Below are 21718 nucleotides of genomic sequence, written 5' to 3' on the forward strand. Positions count from 1 at the left end.
AAAGAAAAGCCCACGAAAGTTTCCTTCTCTGCATCTTTGCTAAGGCCCAGAAGATTTCCACCTCACAGCAAATTAGCTCACCAAATGTTTGCTGGGCTGCTACCAGCCTCCCCCTGCTAGAGCTGAGGTTAGTACTTGGAACAAGAGACACGCAGTGCTTGCTGTGTGTTTTGGACACATAAGTCACCTCCTTAAGTTTTTGCATTCTCCACTTGTACCTACTTTATAGAATTATTGAGAGGATTAAAAGAAATAACATAGGGAGGCGAAGATCAGGAGGATCTTGGTTTGAGTACAGCCAAGGCAAAAAGTTAGCAAGACCCCAACTCAACAAATGAGCTAGGCATGGTGATACAAGACTGTAATCCCAGCTACAAGAGAGGTACGGATGGGAGGCTGGCAGTCTGAGGAGATCCATGTCAAAAATGAGAGCTCCTACCTGAAAAATAGCTAAAGCAAAGAAGGGGTGTAGTGGCTCAAGTGGTAGAGCGCCTGCTTAGCAAGTCTGACACCCTGAGCTCAAACCCAGTACCAAAAAACAAACAAACAAACAAACAAAAAAACAGAAGAAAGAATAACAGACCCATATAGTTATTCAAGAAGTGCTACCTAGATTAGTATAGTGGCTCAAGTGGTAAGAGCACACTGCCTAATAAGCATGAGGTCCTGAGTTCAAACTCCAGTGCAGCAAAAAAAAGAAGAGGTGCTATCTATTGTGATTATTTTCTACTTAATAATCAAATATTTGAATACTTATGGACAATGATAAAGAAGACTCATTTTTTTGCCTTCAAGAAATTTACCAGCCTGGTGTGGTGGCACAAGTGTGTAGTCACAGCATTAGGGGAGGCTGAGGCAGGAGGACATCAAAATTTGAGGTTAGCTTGGGCTACATAGTGAGAATCTGTCTCAAAAAACCCCAAACAAAATACCCCAAACCCCAAGAATTTTACTAAATAGTAGGGTGGTAGGGATGACATTTTTATGGTGAAGGCAGTTATCAAATAAGTCAGAGCCATTTTTTTTTAAAGAAAGGTCATGACCTGAGCAGACATGAGCAAACTAGGAGTGAAAGGTAGGGAACTAGGAACAATAAAGAACACAGGCAAGACTTGATAAGCATCTTCAAAAATCCTTAATATGGCAAACTTGGAGTACCATCAGAAGATAAAGATGGAAATACAAAATAAATGTCAGATTTGAAGAGTAGTGGAGTTTGGCTTTTGTTTCCATATTAAAGTGGAAACAAAAAGTTTGAACAAGAGAATATAGCAAGAATGTACTTTAGGCTCTTAACCTGGGAGTAGCAGGAGGGTAAGAATTGAGTGAGGGGAGTAATAGTAGAAATTCAATAATAAAGGCTTGGTAACAGTAATCAGCATCTCAAAACGAAGTGAGGATGCTAAAATGCACCTGGAATATATGTGAAATTCCTGCAGTCCTGGAAAATAAAGAAAAAAATTGCTCTTGCTCAAGATTTTAAGGTGAGTCCCTTGTACTAACCGCTCTCAACTTGGGAGCCAACAGGTGGAGGCAAGAACAGGGGCGGGGCTAAGGCACCGCCCCTAAGGGGCGTGCTTAGGGGCGGGGCACCAGCGGAGGTGCGCGGCGGCTCCGGGTATCGCGAGACTTGGGCGGGCCAAGCCTTCGCAGCAGTTAATTCCCCCACCCTCCCTGGAAGAGCTGCCGGCCCTGGACGCTCCAAATTCTGAGCTCTCATCATGGCGGCGGCGGCCGCAGCAGCCGTCGGGGGGCCGCAGCCGCCCCAGCCCGAGGTGTCCACACAGGGGCTGGCCCTCGATAAGGCGGCCACCGCTGCACACCTGAAGGCCGCTCTCAGCCGACCGGACAACCGGGCAGGTGCTGAGGAGCTGCAGGCGCTGCTGGAGCGGGTGCTGAGCGCCGAGCGGCCGCTGGCCGCGGCTGCGGGCGGCGAGGAGGCGGCGGCGGGCGGCGGCGGGGGCGGGCCGGGGGCGGCGGAGGAGGAGGCCCTGGAGTGGTGTAAGTGCCTTCTGGCGGGCGGCGGCGGCTACGACGAGTTCTGCGCGGCGGTGCGGGCCTATGACCCCGCGGCGCTCTGCGGCCTGGTCTGGACAGCCAACTTCGTGGCCTACCGCTGCCGGACGTGCGGCATCTCCCCATGCATGTCGCTGTGTGCCGAATGCTTCCACCAGGGCGACCACACCGGCCACGACTTCAACATGTTCCGCAGCCAGGCCGGGGGCGCCTGCGACTGCGGAGACAGCAACGTGATGCGGGAGAGCGGGTGAGCGGAGCCGTCCCGGCCGGCGTCGGGGGTGGGGAGGGTTCGGGCTGTCGGGAGGCCGGCCTGAGCTGTCAGGGCCGGGGTGGGGGGAGCGAGGGTACAGCCACATGGGGATGGAGGTGGCTGACTGGCTGTCAGTACTGGAAAGGGTGTGGGGAGCAGCGCAGAGCATGTCCAGGGAACCGGGCTGCGAATTTTCGGGGAGGCCAGGGTTGTGACCGATGGGGAGAAGAGAGGCAGTGTGCGGCGTAGAACGACAGGGTACTCGGGGTGGGGGGTGGGGGATACCTGGTGTGGAGCTGTCACTTGTGTACTTGTGGGGAAACGCTGTAAACCTCCTGCCAGCTTCTGGAAGAGATTTGGATTGACTGGGAAGGGGGTGTTTGGGGACTGAATTGTGTCAGCAGGTGATGGCTGCGGAGACGGTCTTGTAACTACTGGAAAGGACGCCGAGGGGAAGGGCTTCCGAACTGTCAGTGTGTCTGTACCGCGGAGCGAAGGAGCCTTGGAGCCCATGGGAGTTGGGGGAGGAGTGAGGGGAGGGGCTTGCATAAAAAGTGACTGTGGAGCTGCTGTCAGAGGGGTATTTGGTGTGCTAAGTGACATCTAGAATTGGGCTACTGAGCACTCAGTTACAGAACATTCTCATAGCACAAGAACAAGCAAAACAGCAAAATCATGTGTTAGGACTCCAGCGAAGGGGACTTTAATCATTGACTAGTATACTGAACATCTGTCTAAAATGAGACAACAGCATGCATTTTGTCAGAAGTGGTGTATGAGGTGTTGGGACTTACGACAGAGGACAACATTTTTCAGTTCGCAGTGATGAAGACTTGGTACATGAAGGATCTTGGCTTGGGACATGATGTCGATGTCAGGGAAGGTCCTCAGAAAAAAGGAAAAATTTAGTGGAAAAGAGAGTTTGTCTGGGCAGGGAACATTAGCAAATCCATTTATTTAAGTTTTTCAGTTTTCAGGTCTTTTAGTTAATGAAACAGGTGGTTAACGATACTTTTTAGTAATGGTTGCTTTTTTTCTTCTTTGGAGTATTTGTAGCTTGCTGTTACTCAAAAATATTTTTACTTTTTATGTGTGCAAGTAAGGCTCCTTGAATATCAAAAATTAATGAAACACTGACTTACTAATCTTCTAACATCAGAAAGTGATAAATCCCTTAAATAGTCTGGAAGTTAGAGAAAGGAGAGGAGGCTTCTGTGAAGAGGGAGTAAGAAAAAGGCTTCAGCTAACATTTGAGATATGGGAATGTATGCCTGACACTTTAAAAATACCTTACAAGTTTAATGTTTGAATAAAATTAATAAAATATTCATACAGCTAAAAGAGCAAAAACAAACAAACAAAAAAACAACCCAAAACTTCAATAAAAATATGTACACAGTTTGGCTTCCCTTCTATCTGGTCTCCTGTTTGCTCAGCTCTCTCACTGTTACTAGTTTCTTTTAGTGCAAACCAAGCAAGGATAAATATGTTTCCTAATTTTGCTGTCTCTTTTTGTGCAGAAGGTAACATACTTAGCATTGTTCTGTGTCTTGCATTTTTCACTTATCTTAGCTGTCTTTTCTTATCAGTAAAGTCAGTGCCAGTCTGTTCTGTAAAAATTGCTACACAGTGTTCCATGAATTTGCCACTCTTGATTTAATAATGGTTTTTGATGGACATTTGGGTGTCCAGTATGAGGCAAAAGACTTAATATGCCTGTCTTCTCCCACCTGTGCAAGAACGTCAGTGGAATAAATTTTCAAAAGTGGAATTTTAAAATTGCTCTTCATAATGTATGAGAGTGCTTGTTTTCCAGTACCTCATTAGTAGAGGCTATTGTTATTAAAACTTTGGACTTTCATCCATCTGTTTGGTAAAAAGTGACCAAATTTTAAATGTTGTGTGTGATTTAACTCATTTACTCTTCAAAAATTTTGAAATAGTTACTGCTATTATTTCCACTGTTCAGAAGAGGAAAGTAGGGCACAGAGTTAAACTTGCTCAAGATCATACAGGTAGTAAGCGAGGAATATGGGCTCCTAGAACCTGCCCTCAACCACTTCTCCCTATTTCCTCTATTAAGTAGCATTGTTTTTTGGTGCTGGGAATTGAACTCAGGCTCTCTACATTGAGCTACCCCCACCCCCTAAATAGCATTTTATTGGTTCTTCAGTTCAATACTGTGTTTTGTCTTTTGTCTTTAAATATGCTATTCTTATTTTTAAAAAAACTTTCCTCTTCATCTTTCTCTTCTCCTCTTCTTCAGTTATTCCTCCTTCTCTTTTTCTTCCTCCTACTCTTCTTCCTCCTCCTTCCCTTCTCTTCCCACTCCCTGAATTTTGATACACAATAGTAATTATCAGGTTGTCCTGGATGAGATGCAAGTCTGATTTTTAAAAATTGTGATGCCTCAGAGTAGGGGTAGAAATATGTTGGTGAGTTGAAGGTACTTATATAGGTTTAAGGCATACAGGCTGTAGATAGTCCACATTCTAATCTCTTGACATTTGACTTTACTGAGGTTTTAGAGAATTTATTTTTCCACACAGTGGTAGTCCTCTGTGAGTCAATATGTAGTGTTTAATGATTTATTATCTTTATTGGAAACACAGAGCTATTGCCTGTAGGAATTTCATGGCATGTCTGTACATGCCATGTCCAGTTTCATGAAGGACAGATTGAATAATATATAGCATTGTGGCCATATGATTATTTTGAAAATTTTATAACTCCTTAGATTGGATTGAATAAGTCTTCTGGGCTACATAACTAACCTGCCTTTAGAGAGATGGGTGATGATGGCCAGCAGAGCAAACTAAAATGATGCCTCCGGAATCTTTTTAAAGCTGGAAATGAACAAATTAAAGCAGGGTTCTTCATGGGCAAACCTGGACTACTCTGGCATGGCAAAATTTATTTGACTTTTCTTATTTAAAAAAAATCTTATTTTCTTGTATTTAAAAAAAATCTCTTTGGATTGCTTAAAAAACTGACACATTTGTTTTGTTTATTTTTTACTGTATTGGAGTTTGAACTCAAGGCTTCACACTTGCTAGGCAGGCACTCTACCACTTGAGCCACATCCCCAGCTCTTGCCTTGCTTGTTCTTCCTACAGATTGAAAACTCCTTAAAAAATAGGGACCCACATGCCAGCATAGTCTCTTGTAAGTGGTAAAATGGGCTATACCTAAAAAGATGCCCAAAGATTACATTGCTTTAGTTACTCAAGTAGTGCATTGATTATTAAATCCATAGCAGCTGTTTTCAGAGCGCTTCAGGGATAATTTTTTCTTTTTTAATTTTCAAAGTAATACATATTAGTTATAACATAAAAATAAATGGGTAAAGAAGTCAGGGTTCCTTTCTCCATCCCATTCCTTCATAAGAGATTTCCAATACTTTTGAACTTAGTTATGCATTTAAAAGATGGTAGTATTATCTGGGTGCTGGTGGCTCACTCCTGTAATCCTAGCTACTCAGGAGGGAGAGATCAGGAGGATCACGGTTTGAAGCCAGCCCAAGCAAATAGTTCTCGAGACCCTATCTCAAAAACACCCTTCACAAAAAAGGGCTGGTGGGATGGCTTAAGGTGTAGGCCCTGAGTTCAAGCCCCAGTACCACACACACACAAAAAAAAAAAAAAGGAAAAAAAGAGAAAAAAGATTGTAGTGGTAACTTACTTAACATTTCTAGATATTTTGTGGAAAGTTTTTAGGTTTTTTGGTCTCTGACAGTGCTGAAATGGAAGTAGTGAATGTCTGGGTAACTACTATCCTTTTCTTCAGTAAATTGTTCTTTTTCCTTAACATGTTTATCAGACACTGTCTCAGGTAGAACACAGAACAGTTTCCTTTACTACCCCAGTGCATTTTCATAGTTTTGTATTGTACTGTAATTTGTTTGGTCAGTTTCCTACTAATAGACATTTTCGTTATTTCCAGTCTGGGACTGTTGTAAGCATTACTGTAATCAATATCTCTGAATATACTTCTTATGGATGTGACAGCATATGTGTGAAGACAAATTTCCAGAAAATACATCTAGGTTAAAGCAGTTGTGCGCTTTAAACTTTGATAGAGCCCTCCAAAAAAATTAATTTGCTCTATCACCAATGTATGAGTTTGTTTTTTTTTTAATATCCTGGTCAACATGTTATGATGTCATGTGTTTCTTTTTCTTTTATATGACAGTATTTATTCTGTACAGAAAACTCAACAGCGTACATTTAACCCAGCTTAGTGACAAGTTCTTTAGCTTGGCAACCCAGAATGTTGCCTTCCCAGCGACAGTGAACCTCTTTATCTCTGTCATTGTAATTGTTCCCGATGGCTTCCAACAACTTAGCTAGGGTTCCTTTCTCTTCTGAGTTAACCTGGATGAAGGCAATGGTGGAGCCTGCCTTCCTGTGGATTAGATGTCTCAGCTATACCTTCCCCTGATGCTGCAGTAGGGAGTCGCCATCTTACCACACAGGGCAGGTAGGAAGACAGCTGTTCAGTGGGATCTGTGCCAGGTGCAGTCACCACCAGTTGAGCCTGTTTGTCCTTACCAGGGGGATGACAGTATTAAGCTGTGCTTGATGGACAGGTGATCTCTGTGGGGGCATCTTCTTTGCCAGCTGCATTCTCCTCAGCCAGGCCAACAGTTACTGCTTCTGCTGTTATTTTTTCCTTTGATCTTTACTTGTGGACCAGCTTGAACAGGCCGGTGGCTGTTTGGTGATCCAATACTGGGGTAAACTGGCTAATTGCAGGAGGCACTTTCAACTGCTTATAGAGGATAGTCTTTTGCCATTGCACCTGGTTATAGTGGTCCTAAAAGCAGGTGAGCTCCCTTTTGGGATGGATGTCCTATTCAATGAAAAAATTTATAGATATTTTCTCAAATGGGATTTACTACTTTCTTAGTCTCCTGCTTCATTATGACAGCAGGGAAAGGGAACTTTTAAGGGTCTGTGGATTCCTTCTTCCCCTTGATCTCCTTTCCTTTTGACATCTTGGGTGTCTGGAGGAAAAAGAGCTTAGTGTTTCTGATCTTTATTAATCTCATAAGTGAAAAGTGATTATCTTGTTTCATTTATCACATATACCTCTCACCTTCTTAGACTGGAGTATTTTGAAGCAAATATCAGATACTTTATAATTTAACTTGTAAATATTTGAGCATGATCTCACTAGAGAGATGTGAACTCCAATAACATAAAACTCTTAATGTCTATTGTTGGATGAACGGATAAACAAAATGTGGTATATACATACAATGGAATAGTTATTCAGCCTTAAAAAGGCCCAAATTCTGACATATTCTACAACATGTATTCATCTTGAAGACAATATGCTAAATGAAATAAGCAGTCACAAGAGGACAAATATTGTATGCTTTTATTTATATGAGGTGCCTGAAATAATCAAATTCATAGAGACAGAATAGTGATTATCGGGCTGGGGAAAGGGAAGAATGGGAAGTTACTGTTTAATTTTAGGAAGATGAAAAAGTTCTTGAAATGGATAGTGGTAATAGTTACACAACAGTGTGAATGTATTTAATGCTATCATACTGTACATTTCTTTTTTTTGTTTGTGGCGCTGGGGATTGAACTCAGGGCCTCATACGTTCTACATAGGTGCTCTACCACTTGAGCCACTCCACCAGCCCTACCCTATACATTTAAAAAGGTTAAATGATGAACAAACTGAGAACGAATATATGGAAACAATTCCATTTACAATAGCCTCAAAAAAAAAAAATCAAATACCCAGGAGTAAACTTAACAAAGGGTGTGAATGACCTCTACAAGGAGAACTACAAACCCCTGAAGAAAGAGACCGAGGAAGACTACAGAAGATGGAGAGATCTCCCATGCTCATGGATTGGTAGACTCAACACAGTAAAAGTGGCTATACTAGTACCAAATGCAATCTACATGTTTAATGCAATTCCCATCAAAATCCCAATGATATTCATCATAGAGATTGAAAAATCTACCCTAAAATTCATTTGGAAACACAAGAGACCACGAATAGCCAAGGCAATACTCAGCAAAAAGCAATGCTGGAGGTATCACAATACCTGACTTCAAACTATATTACAAAGCAACAGCAATAAAAACAGCATGGTACTGGCACAAAAACAGACATGAAGACCAGTGGAACAGAAGAGAGGACCCGGATATGAATCCACACAACTATGCCCACCTTATTTTTGACAGAGGTGCTAAAAATATACGATGGAGAAAAGACAGCCTCTGCAACAAATGTTGTTGGGAAAAGTGGTTATCCATCTATAAAAAACTGAAACTAGATCCATGTTTATCACCCGGTACTAGTATCAACTCAAAATGGATCAGGGACCTTAATATCAGACCTGAAACTCTGAAATTGGTACAGGAAAGAGCAGGAAACACTCTGGAAGTAATAGGTATAGGCAAGGACCTCCTCTATAGAACCCCAGCAGCTCAGCATCTAAGAGAAAGTTTGGACAAATGGGACTTCATGAAACTAAAAAGCTTCTGCTCAACAAAAGAAATGGTCTCTAAACTGAAGAGAACACCCACAGAGTAGGAGAAAATATTTGCCAGCTACATATCAGACAAAGGACTGATAACCAGAATATATAGGGAGCTCAAAAAACTAAACTCTTCCCAAAATCAATGAACCAATAAAGAAATGGGCAAGTGAACTAAACAGAACTTTCTCAAAAGAAGAAATTCATATGGCCAAAAAACACAGGAAAAAAATACTCACCATCTGTAGCCATAAAGGAAATGCAAATCAAAACCACACTAAGATTCCACCTCACCCCTGTTAGAATAGCCATCATTAAAAACACCACTAACAATAGGTGTTGGCAAGGATGTGGGGAAAAAAGGAACCCTTGTACACTGCTGGTGAGAATGCAAACTAGTGCAGCCACTTTGGAAAAAAATTTGGAGGCTTCTTAAAAATCTAAACATGGATCTGCCATATGATCCAGCAATCCCACTCCTGGGGATATACCCAAAGGCATGCGACACAAGTTACTCCAGAGGCACCTGCACACCCATGTTTATTGCAGCACTATTCACAATAGCCAAGTTATGGAAACAGCCAAGATGCTCCACTACTAATGAATGGATTAAGAAAATGTGGTATTTATACACAATTTATGTACAATTTTACTCAACCATGAAGAAAAATGAAATCTTAGTACTTGCAAGTAAATGGATGGAACTGGAGAACATCATTGTGAGCGAGGTTAGCCGGGCTCAGAAGACCAAAAATCGTATGTTCTCCCTCATATGCGGACATTAGATCAAGGGCAAATACAGCCATGTGGTTGAACTTGGGTCACATGATAAGGGGAGAGCACATATGGATGATATAGAAATAGGTAGAAAACCCAAAACATGATAGTATTTGATGTCCCCACTGCAGAGGAACTAATACAGAAACCTTAAAGTGACAGAGGTCAATATGAGAATGGGATCAGGAACTAGTGAAAAGGTCAGTTAGAGATGAATCAACTTGGGATGTAACACATTTGTACATGGAAGCAATGCTAGGAATCTCTCTAAATAGCTATCCTTAACTAGCAAAAATGCTTTGTCTTTCTTATTTTGCTTATGTCTTATCTTTAACAAAATTAGTGATAAGGGCAGAACAGATTCTGCCTGGAAGCCAGAGGGGTTGGGGTGGGGGGTAGGGGGAAGAAATGGCCCAAACAATGTATGCACATATGAATAAACAAAAAAAATAGGTTAAATGATTTTTTTTTGTTTAGTACTGGGATTTGAATTCAGAGCCTGATACTTGCTAGGCAGGTGCTCTACCATTTGAGTTACTCTACCAGCCCTGTTTTATGATAGGTGTTTTCAAGATAGGGTCTTGAGAACTATTTTTCTGGGCTGGCCTCGAACCGTGATCCTCCTGATCTCTGCCTCCCAATTATAGGCATGAGCCACCAGCACCTGTTTTTTTTTTTTTTTTTTTTTTTTACTTTTTGATGTGGTGCTGGTGATTAAAACTGGGTGTCATGCTATGATAGTGCTCTATCAGTGAGTTACATCCCCAGTCCCTGCTTAGTGTCATTCTTGATTCTTCCCTTTCCCTCTGGTCCCATTTTTGGTACCAAGATCTGTTCTTTTGTGTCAGATTTGTCCTTTTCATTCTCTACTATTATGGACCTTTATCACATCATAACCTATATCATGATAAGGTGCTATTTCCCAACCTGTGATAACTTTGCAGTCCAGTCTAACCTCCATTCACATAAAATTGTGCTTTGTATATGTCACTCTTTTACTTAAAGAATAGCTTATCATTGTTTTCAGCCTAAAATTTAGAGCCCCTAATTCATTTTCAAAGTTTTCCTCAGCATGTTCTCTGCCTACACACCAGTCTTACTGCATTGCCATTGTTCTGTCAGATCCTCTCCATTATGTTTAGCTGACTGTGCACATCCCCACCCATGAAGACTTATGTTGTGCCCTGTCATGTGAAGTTAAGTGTGAAGGAAGCTCATCTGTAGGCAGCTCATTCCTGTAACACTAGTATGAAACCATGGTGCAATGTCGGACTTTCTGACTTAACATTTTTTTTTCATTCCTAGTTTATTCCTCTTCAAATAATGAACTTTCAACAAAGGTTTGATGATGAAGACATGTACCTTGACTACTGTGTAGTTACTTTTGCATCACTATGACAAATACCTGAGAAAAACATTTTTTTTTCCCCTGCAGTAGTGGAGATTGAACCCAGGACCTGCACATGATAGGCAAGTGCTCTACATGCCCCCAGCCTTTTTGTTTTTGAGACAAGGTCTCACTAACTTTGCCTGGACTAGTGTAGAATTTGCAATCCTCCTGTATCTGCCTCCCAAGTAGCTTGGATTGCAGGCATGTACCACCATGTCTGGCTTAAGAAAAACAACTTAAAGTGAGGAATTACTTATTTTGGCTGATGGTTTTAGAAGTGTCAGTCCATTATGGCAGGAAAGGCATTTTGGAGCAGAACAGTTCACAGCATGGCAGGCAAGAAGCAGAGAACAGCAACAGGAAGAAGCCAGGCAAGATATAGCCCCTAAGGACATGCCCCCAGTGACCTGCTTTCTCCAAGTAGGCAGGAATTTCTGCTGCCTCCCAATAATATATTCAGATTTTGAATGTGTCAATGGTTAAACCATTCATTAGGTCAGAGTCTTCATGATATAATCATCTTTGGAAATAGCCTCACAGACACACACAGAGGTGTGCTTTACTAGTGATCTGTTTTTTTTTTTCTTAAACCAAGTTGATAATCAAAATTAGCCGTAACTAGTGCACCCCTTGTCAAATTGACACCCAGGTACATCTCCTTAAACTATTACTTTCCACCCTTGGCCCTCAAAAGGCACAGGTCCATCTCATAATGGAACATGCATTCATTCCATCTCCAGGAGTTCCCATAGTCTTAACAGTTCCAACATTGTTCAAAAGCCCAAATTCTCCTCTGAGATTCAAAGCAATTCTTAGCTCTGAGTCCCTGCAAAAATCAGAAAGCAAGTTACATACTTCTACTATATGTTGGCACAGAGTAAACATTCCCATTCCATACGGGAGGAATAGGAGAATAGCAAGGAAGGATCGGAGCAAAGCAAGACTGAAATCCAGCAGGACAAACATTAACTCCTGTAGCTCCATGTCCAGCATCTGAGCAGTGGTCTCATGATGTGAGCTCCAAGGCTTAGATAGTCCTGCCCCTTTGGCCTTGCTGTTTGCAACCCACATATCCTCTTTTCTGGGCTGGGTCAACTTGTTGCCTGTTGCTTTCCTGGGCAGACTTTCACTTTTCTGGCATCTCACAGCTTCATGTATCATCCTCTCAGGGGCTCCTTGCAGGGAATCTGACCCGGTCACATATTGCCTGGCTTCCCAGGCCTTACATTGAAATCTCTGTGGGAACCTCGATGACCCAATATTTCTTAAACTGCTTGCCTGCAAAACCAGTGTCACATAAATGATCCCAACATCTGTTGCCAGCTCAAGCAGTCGCCAGGCTCCCTGAGAACATGGGCTGCAGCAGCTTGGGTAGCTGAATGTGGGGAAAACACTTTCCTCTGCCAACCCTTGTAAGCTAGGTGTGCCTTGGGCTCCCTCTTCCTGGGAAAGACTTTTAAAATGAGTTTATAATTTTACACACTAGAGCCTGGGATGGGTCTGGCCAATTCCTGAGATGCCCTCTCCTATTTTCTCAGTGCAAACTGCTTAGCCTCTTTTTAATGGTGCTAATCTCTTCTTAACAACCATACCCTTCTTGTCTACACCTTTCAACTCCTCAGCTCTTTGCTCCCCATTCTCACTGCAAAATGGTTAAAAGCAGCCAGCAATAACCATGCTGCAGCCTGAATGCTGTGCTGTCTTGAAATTTCCTCTGCCAAATTCATTAGAACATTACCTTTAAACATCCTTCCACAAAGGTTCAGGACACAGACAAAATGTAGGCAAATTCTTTGCCAGAATGTAACATGAATGCCTGTAGTCCAGTTCCCAATAGAACCTATTCCCACCTAAAACCTCATGAGCCTGGCCTTCACTGTCCACACTTCGATCCCAGATCTGGTCTTCAGAGCTCCCACCAGAATTGCATATTAAGGTCTGCTCATGGCATTCTAGGTGCTTCTCTAGTCTACTTCTCCAAGTATTTCCAAATTCCTTCCACAGACGAGTTCTGAAGGCTTAAGAACCACATGGTCAGGTTTAGTTATAGCAGTGACCCCAATTTTCTTATATGAATTTTGTTAGTTACTTTTGTATTTCTGTGACAAATACATGAGATAAACAAATTTAAAGGGAAGAATTACTCATTTTGGCTCATGGTTTCTGAGGTGTTAGTCCATAACAAGGAGGGTGTGGTGGAGCTGAGTATTTCACATCTATAGAAGGCAGGAAACATGGAAGATCAGTTCCCATCATGGTGAACAGGAAGCAGAGAGCAGCAATAGGAAGGGGCCAAGGCAAGATATAACCCCTAAGGACACGCCCCCAGTGACCTGCTTCCTCTAAGTAGGCAGGAAGTTCCAACAGCTCCCAGTAGCATCCAGATTTTAATCCATCAAAGGATCAAGCCATTCATTAGACCAGAGCCCTCATGATTTAATCAATCATCTCTGGAGATGCCCTTGAAAGGGGAGAGACCAGGGTTCTTGTCCCACAAAGCCAAAGAATGAACTTTATGAGAAAAGTGTAAAGTGGGAGAGTATAGCCCCCAGAGTTGGGGGGGCGTCCTACAAGAGTGTGTCTGAGAAGTGATGTGATCTGAGGTTTTATCCATTCTCTCTGAGGGATTGCTATTTCTCTATGCTAATTAGATGTGCAGAAAGCAGCATTTTGGTTGGCTGTTCCTGCAACATTCTGATTGGTCTGTCCTGCCTTTCCTTCTTTCCACCCTTTAAGGTCACAGGTCAGTCATAATGGAGGTCTTCAGGGGCCTTTCCTTCTGTTCCACCCTTACAGATACACCTTGGAGGTATGCTTTGGTAATCACTTAGGTATTTCTTAATCCAATCAAGTTGACCATAACATTTTTTTTCTGGTACTGGGGTTTGGACTCAGGGCCTTGACTTTGCTAGGTGGGTGCTCTACCACTTGAGCCATGCTCCCAGCCCTTATTTGTTTTAGTTACTTTTCATATATGGTCTCTTTTTACCCAGGGCTTTCCTTGGACTATGCACATTATCCTCTTTCTACCTATGTCTCCTGTATAGCTGGAATTATATATGTGCTCTACCATGCCTAGCTGCTTTGTTGAGATGAGGTCTTGCTAACTTTTTGCCTGGGCTGGCCTACAACACAATCTTCCCAAGTATCAGGGGTTACAGTTGTATACCACTACACCCACTGACACTCAAAATTAACTATTACATCTTCTCTCAGTTGTGTTTTTGTTCACATTTATTGAGAGTTTTGCAAATTGGTTAATTGAGCCATATTTTGTAGTTACTGGTTTCCTAGGGAAAGTGTTAGAGCTAATTGCTTACATTGTACGTGTGTGTGTGTGTGTGTGTGTGTGTGTGTACATACATATATATATTTGCATGGATGACTTGTAAAAATTTTTTTCCCTATGAAACTGAGCTTTTCTCTACAATAATACCCACATGACTCTTAAGTCACCAGTTCAAATAAAACACAACACTTACCACGATGTAAGAACTTGGAGGAAGAAGAGCTGAAGGTATTTTTCCTTCTTCTGTGTTCATTGTATTTTCTTTTTTTTGGTGGTACTGGAGTTTGAACTTAGAGCCTTGTCCTTGCTAGGCAAGTGCTCTGCCACTTGATCCACACCTCCAGCCCCCTTTGCTTTAGGTTATTTTTTAGATAGGGGTTCTCTTTTTTTTGCTCAGTGTCAGCCTGAAACAAGATCATCTTAACTGTAGCCTCCGGAATGGTTTGGGACCACTGGTGTGCACCACTATCACTGGCTTATCTGTTGAGGGTGGAGTCTTGCTGACATTTTGCTTGGGCTGGCCTTGAACTGCAGTCTTTCCAGTCTGCCTCCTAGTAGTGTAGGTGGGGTGACAGGTGTGATGGCACTTGCCTGGCTGTACTTTTCCTGATTGCTAATTTACTAATAAATATAAGATTCCACTTCAGCTGGTAGTACACTTTCTAGTCATTTTTGATGTAATGAAATTTTATTACAACAGAGCAATTTGGGAGTCGTTAGTTGTGATTATTTTTTTCTTTATTATTATACAACTTAAACTATTTAAAACTATGAAACAATCTTAATAAGTAGGAAAATGCAAAAATAATTAAACAGATACCTTTGTATTTACCACTGAGATTAATAGATTATTAACTTTTTGCCATATTTGCTTTGGAGTTGCTTTCCATAAGACTAAGCCCAGCCCCTTTTTTCCCTTCCTTCCTTTTCCTTTCTTTCCTCAGAAGTTGCCATTATCTGTGCTGGATCCATGTATGTTTTTGTGCTTTCACAGCATGGAAACAATACATATGAAATTATTTTAACATTACATTTTTACATAAATGATTTTATTTTATATGAATCCTTTTTCAATTTGTCTTTTTTACTTGTTGCTAATATAGACAAGTTCATTAATTTCTTTTTTAAAATGAAATGCTTTTTTTATTTATTCACATGTGCATACATGTGAAAAAAAAGAAAACAAACAAAAAAAATGGATTTGCGTGTCATCCTTATGCAGGGGTTAAACTTCTCTGTGTTGTTCGATTTTTTTTCCTAAATATGTGCTGCTGAAGTAAGCATAAGTTTATTAATTTCTAACTATTTAAATATTCCATATTATAACTAACCATAGTTAGTTAGATCTGTTTCTTTGCTGAGCAACAGTGACATAATTTATGTTTTTTAATGGTTTTCAAAAGGGCTACAGTGAATATCCTTGCTTTGTACAGAAGTATTAGAATTTGTTTAGGCTAGATTCCTACAAGAGGAGTTGCTAAAGATTGTTGTGTTCTTTAGTATTGCTAGGTAGCTAAGCAGTGGTCTCTAGTGGTTGATGTAGTTTACTTGCAATTACATTGCCCTATGGCTTTTAAGTTCTTATTTTTCTATTTACCAAAGCTTAGTTTTATATATATATATAAATTTATGATTTTTCTGCTAGTCTATTATATATAAATAAGTTTTAAAATTCATTTCTTCTATTAATAAAATTTAGCATCTTTTTGTATTTTAGCCTTCTTCCTTTGTGAACTACTGGTTCATATTCTTTGCCTATTTTCTATTTTTTTTTGTTCTCATTGAGTTGTATGAATATCAAAAATTTTAGATACCGATCCTGGGTTATATGAATTCCTAATTTCATTTACCAGTCTGTGGCTTGTGTTTGTAGTGGTTTTGATGTGGTTTGAATGTGTTCCGCAAAGGTTCATATGCTAGAAACTTGGTCCCCAGTGTGACAGTGTTGGTAGATGGTGGAACATTTAAGAGTTGAAGCCTAGTGAAAGGTGATTAGGTCACTAGAGATGCTGTCCTTGGAATGTAGTTCTTGTGGGACCCCATTAATTCCTGTGGGAATGGGGGCAAAGCTGACCCCTCTGGTTTCTTGTCTTTTTATGTCATCTCTTCACCTTGTACTTCCACCATTGCGATGCTATCTCTCATGAGGCCCTCAGCTCCAAAACTCTGAGCCAAATAAACCTCTTTTCTTTTCCTTTTTTTTTTGGCGGTACTGGGTCTTGAACTTAGGACCTCATGCTTGCTAGGCAGGCGCTCTACCACTTGAGCCACTCTTCTAGCCCTAAACCTCTTTTTTTAAAATTTCTTTTATTCATATGTGCATACAATGTTTGGGTCATTTCTCCCCCCTTCCTCCTCCCCCTTCCCTTCCTCCCCACCCCCTCCCTCTCCTCCCCTACCCCCTTGCTTCCAGGCAGAAACTGTTTTGCCCTTATCTCTAATTTTGTTAAAGAGAGAGTATAAACAATAATAATAAGGACCAAAGTAAACCTCTTTTCTTTATGAAGTACTCAGCTTCAGGTACTTGTCATAGCAACAGAACATGGACAAAGTATTGTTAAAATTTTTAATTAAAAATGTACTTTTTCTTCTGTACTGTATTGTTTGTTTTTTAAAAAATCACACTGGCTTAAAAACATGTTTATATGTTTTCTCTAAAATAAGTTTTGTATTTCACATTTAGTTTTAGTAAATCTGGAATTTATTTTTACATATAATATGAGATTGGGATCTAATTTTACCTTTTTCAATATGAAGATCCAATTGTTCTAGCACCATAATGAGCAGTTATTTTTTCTCCATTGATCTATAGGGACAACTCTGTCACATACCAACTTCATGTGTATTCTAAACTCTTGTATTGACGTCTCTTGCAACAATACCATACCACTTTCTTATAAATTGAAATAAATCTTAATTTGGCAGAATTTCCATTTTATTCCTCTTCAAAAGGATTTTGGGTGTTCTTGGCCCTTAATTTTTTCATTTCAGTTTCAGGTCAGTTTGTCAAGTTCTCTGGAAAACCCTGTTAGATAGTGATTTGGATTACATTGAATTTGAGAAGGAAACATACACAGGGATATCCATTGTAACATTATTGAAATAGGGAAAAATTGGAAACACTGAAATTAGTGAATGTGGCTTAATCATGCAAATGAATATATAAATATAATGCCATCTTTTTTGTCTATATTGTTATAACATAATACCTGAGGCTGAGTAATTGATAAAAACAGAAATTTATACCCTACAGTCTGGAGACTGGGAAGCCCAAGATCCAGGTTCTGACATTTGGTGTCTGGTAAGGACCTTCTTGTTGCACCCTCACTTGGTGGAAGAGGCAAAAAGGGACCCTTTTAGCCCTAAGCTAGTTTCCTCTAGCCCTTTCATAAGGCAGAGCCATCGTAACTTAAAGACTTCCCCAAAGGTCTACCTCTTAATACTCCCATTATGGGGATTAAGTTTCTTCTTCTTTTTTTTTAATAATAATTTTTTATTAGGATATATGCATTATACAGGGAGAGGGATTCATAGTGACAATTCCAGTTAGACTTCTATTGTACATTATTTACATTGCCCCATTGTCTCTCCCCCTCAACCCCCTTCCTACCTCACTTAAAGCAATTGCAAGAGGTTTCTTAGTTCTGTTTCATATAGGTATATGAAGTCCATCTGCCATATACTGTCACCTTAATCTCCTTCCTTCACCCTCCCCCGTCCCACTATTACCCCCACCCTGTACCTGTTTTATAGTCCTGGTTTTTGTCATTCATATTTAAGTCAATGTTCAAAGGGGTGTCTCATTGTACGCCCACTGTTTGTGTACTTTACTTTGGTCCATTCAGCCCCTTCCATTACTCTTCCTTAACCCTTTACCTACCACCCCCCATTTTTCAACAGCTTTCAATACACATCCTTACATTCTCTACCTTCACATCTTATGTTATGTGACATTACTGATGCTCTATCATTTTCTTTTCCTTTCCCTCTTTCCCCAAGTTCCACAGAGTAGTTCTACTGTTATAAACATGTTCTACATCTGAGTTTGTATATGATCCTGCTTGTTTTTGTGTATATGTTTATCTTTGGATCTATCTTCCATGTATCAGAGAAAACATGAGGCTTTTGTCTTTCTAATCTGGCTTACTTCATGTAACATGATGTCTTCCAGTTGCATCCATTTATCTTCAAACCACATGTCATTATTCCTTATGGCTGACTAATACTCCATTGTGTATATATACCACAATTTCTTGATCTATTCATCAGTTGCAGGGCTCTGCATTGTTTCCAAAGCTTGGCTATTGTGAATAATGCTGTGATTAACAACAGTGTACAAGTGTCTCTACTGTATCCTGTCTTAAATTTCTTTGGGTAGATGTCCAGGAGCATCACTGGATCAAATGGCAGTTCTATCTCTAGTTTTTTGATGAATCTCCATACTGCTTTCCATAGTGGTTGTTCTCATTTGCTTTCCCACTAGCAGTGTATAAGGGTTTCTGTTTTGCCACATCCTCGCCAGCGTTTGTTGTTGTTGTTACCCTTGATTATGGCCATTCTGACTGTGGTGAGATGAAATCTAAGTGTTGTTTTGATTTACATCTCCTTTACAACCAGGGAATTTAACACTTCTTCATATATTTACTGGCCATTTGTAATTCTTCCTTTGAGAATTCCCTGCTTAATTCATGTGCCCAGGGATTAAGTTTCAACATAAAATTTGGAGGGGACACACATTCAAATACATGACATTCTGCCCCTACCCCCCATTCATGTTCTCTTCTGTACAAAATACATTTATGCCATCCCAGTAGCTCCCAAAGTGTTAACTTATTCCAGCTCAGCACTAGCTCCAAAGTCTAAAAGTACAAAGTCTCATCTAGATGTCATCTGAATCAGATATGAATGAGTCTCAAAGGTGTTTTATCCTGTGGCAAACTGCTCTCCAGCTGTGAGCTTATGAAGTCAAACAAGTTATTTATTTCCATTATACAATGATGGGTTGGGCACAGGGTAGACACTTTCATTCCAAAAGAGGAAATAGTCAAGAAAAGGGAGTAATAGGTCCCAAATAAGTCCAAAATTCAGCAAGGCAAATGTCATTAAATCTTAGACTTGAGAATAATCTTTTGACTCCTTGTCCTGCTTTCTGGACAAATCAGGGCTTTGCTGGGTACAGTGCTTCATGTACTTCTCATGAGTTGTAGACCAGTCAGTGTCTGTGGCTTGTTGAGGCTGGAATTGCATGTTCATAGAGGGAACCAGGTTTTGGTTTTATTGATTTTTTTTCTGTTCTCAATTTCATTAATATCTGTTCTTTTATTTTCTATCATCTGTTTTTGCTTTGGATTTAATTTTCTCATCTCTTTCTGTTTTTTTAATGTGGCAGGTTAGATAATTGATTTGTGATCTTTTTAAATAAAGCTTTAATACTATAAATTTCCCTCTTTGCATAGTATTAGAAGAGTTTCATTTTTTAATATGTTTTCACTTTTATTCAATTCAAAATGTTTTTTGTGATTTCCTCTTTGGAAATTATTTAGATAATTTGGAGATTTTTCAGATCATGCCTACTAGTGACTTATGGTTTAATTCTGCTATTGTTAGAGAACATACTTGTATGATGTCAGTTCATCTAAATTTGGTAAGAGTTTTTCCATAGTTTGGAATATAGTGTTTCTTGATGAATAGTTCATGTGCACTCAAAAAAAAGGTGTGTATTATTTTGTTGTGGAGGGTAGAGTTTTATAAGTTGATTTAGAGTGTTTTTCAGGTCTTCTAAATCCTTGGCTCTTTTTTTGTGGTGCTGAGCATAGAGAACCCAAAGTCATGAATGCTAAGCAAGTGCTCTATCACTGAGCTCCCAAGTTCTATTTTTCTTATTTTTTTAGTTCTTATTTTTTAAAAATTATTTTATTAACATACATTAATTGTGCAAAGTGAGGAGTTTCACTGTAACATTTCTATTCATAAATATAATGTACTTTGATCATAATTCACCCCTCTATTACTCTTATTCCCCCTTCCACCAATCCTCTTTTAAAAAACTTTCTTGTAAAATTTTTAAAATCAGTTCCATATTATGACCTTTGTATACTGCATACAATGTGCTTCAATCATATTCTCTCCCCATTCTTTCTTTTTCCCTCTCCTACTTCCTGCTGTTTCCTCCTCAAATTTCCCCATTTTTTGTTCATGTCTTTTTGTTTTTCAGATCTAGATTCTGCATGAGAGAAAACATACGGTATTTGCCTTTTTGCCCAGCTCCTAAATTCTTAATAATTTTCTCTCTATTTGTTCTGTTAATTACTGAGAAAGTCTTGAAGCCTCCATGTATATTTGTGGATTTATCTCTTTTTTCCTTGCAGTTGTCAGTTTTTGCTTTTTGTATTTTGAAGCTCTGTTCTTAGGTCCACACTTAGGAATGTATGTCTTCTTGGTGAATTGATTCCTTTGTTATTATATAACCAATGCTCTTCTTTATCCCTGGCACTATTCTTTGTTCTGAAGTCTGCTTTGTCTGATATTAGTATAGTCACACGTATTTATTTTGATTATTGTTAGCATAGTATTTTTGGTGGTGCTGGGGTTTGAACTCAGGTCCTCACACTTGCTAGGCAGGCCCTCTACACCTTGAACTACTCCACCAGCCCTGTTTTGTGTTGGATATTTTCGAGATAGGGTCTCTCCAGCTGTTTAGCCAGGCAGGCCAGCTTTGAGCTGTGGTCCTCTTGATCTCTGTCTCCTAAGTAGCTAGGCATGAGCCACCCTCATTCAGCAGCATGGGACTTTTAAAAGTCTTTTTCTTGAAATTATTTGTGTCTTTTTATTTAAAATTTATTTCTTGTAATTAGTTGAGTTTTTTTTTTTCAATACTGGGGATTAAACCCAGGGCCTTGCACTTGCTAGGCAAGAACTCTACTACATGAACTATGCTCTCAGCTCTTTTGTTTTTGAGATAGTCTCATTAACTTAGACAGGGTTGGCTTCATACATGTTATCCTGACTCCTGAGTGAGTAGCTGCAGTTGATCTTGTTGAGCCTTGATTTTTTTTTTTTTTTTACCCTGTAGGACTGGATTTGTATTGTATATGTGTATGTGTATGTGGGTATGGGAGGGAATAAGGGAAAGAAAGGAAAAGACAAATTCGTTTAAGAACTCTAGCTAAAAGATACCCTGAGTAACATTTTTAAAATAATAATAGGAAAAAGCTATAAAGTAGGCACGCTTTTTGCTTACTGAACTGTGTCACCATAGCTTTGGTAAATGGACTTCTCATTATGTGCTCAATTACCCATCCTCTGATTAGGTACTCAGGGAAAGAGAGGGCTAGGTTTTTGCAAACTGGAACTTTAACATTGACAAGTACTGTGTACCCTTCTTTTTCTCATTGGGAAAATAGCCGATACTTTGCTTATGTTTATTTGAATATGGTATTTCCCCCTTTTTTGGTGCTGGGATCTAACTCAGAGTCCTGTACATGCTAA

The 21718-nt window shown here is 40.0% G+C and overlaps 1 protein-coding gene across 7 annotated transcripts in view; it reads left to right on the plus strand.

Annotated features, from left to right (window-relative positions):
* The first annotated feature begins 1647 nt into the window (after positions 1-1647).
* Ubr3 (ubiquitin protein ligase E3 component n-recognin 3) overlaps positions 1648-21718 on the plus strand; it is a 207193-nt gene continuing 187122 nt past the window's right edge. For 4 of the 7 annotated variants that reach the window (XM_074071069.1, XM_074071070.1, XM_074071071.1 and 1 more), the window contains exon 1: positions 1649-2266. In XM_074071069.1, the coding sequence (XP_073927170.1) occupies positions 1722-2266 (545 nt within the window). In that variant the 5' untranslated portion in view covers positions 1649-1721. Of the gene's footprint in view, positions 2267-21718 lie in introns of all 7 variants that reach the window. The other 3 variants (XR_012447249.1, XM_074071067.1, XM_074071068.1) reach the window with 1 other exon arrangement.

The sequence above is a fragment of the Castor canadensis genome, chromosome 4 (assembly GCF_047511655.1).
Source record: "Castor canadensis chromosome 4, mCasCan1.hap1v2, whole genome shotgun sequence".
Lineage (NCBI taxonomy): Eukaryota > Metazoa > Chordata > Mammalia > Rodentia > Castoridae > Castor > Castor canadensis.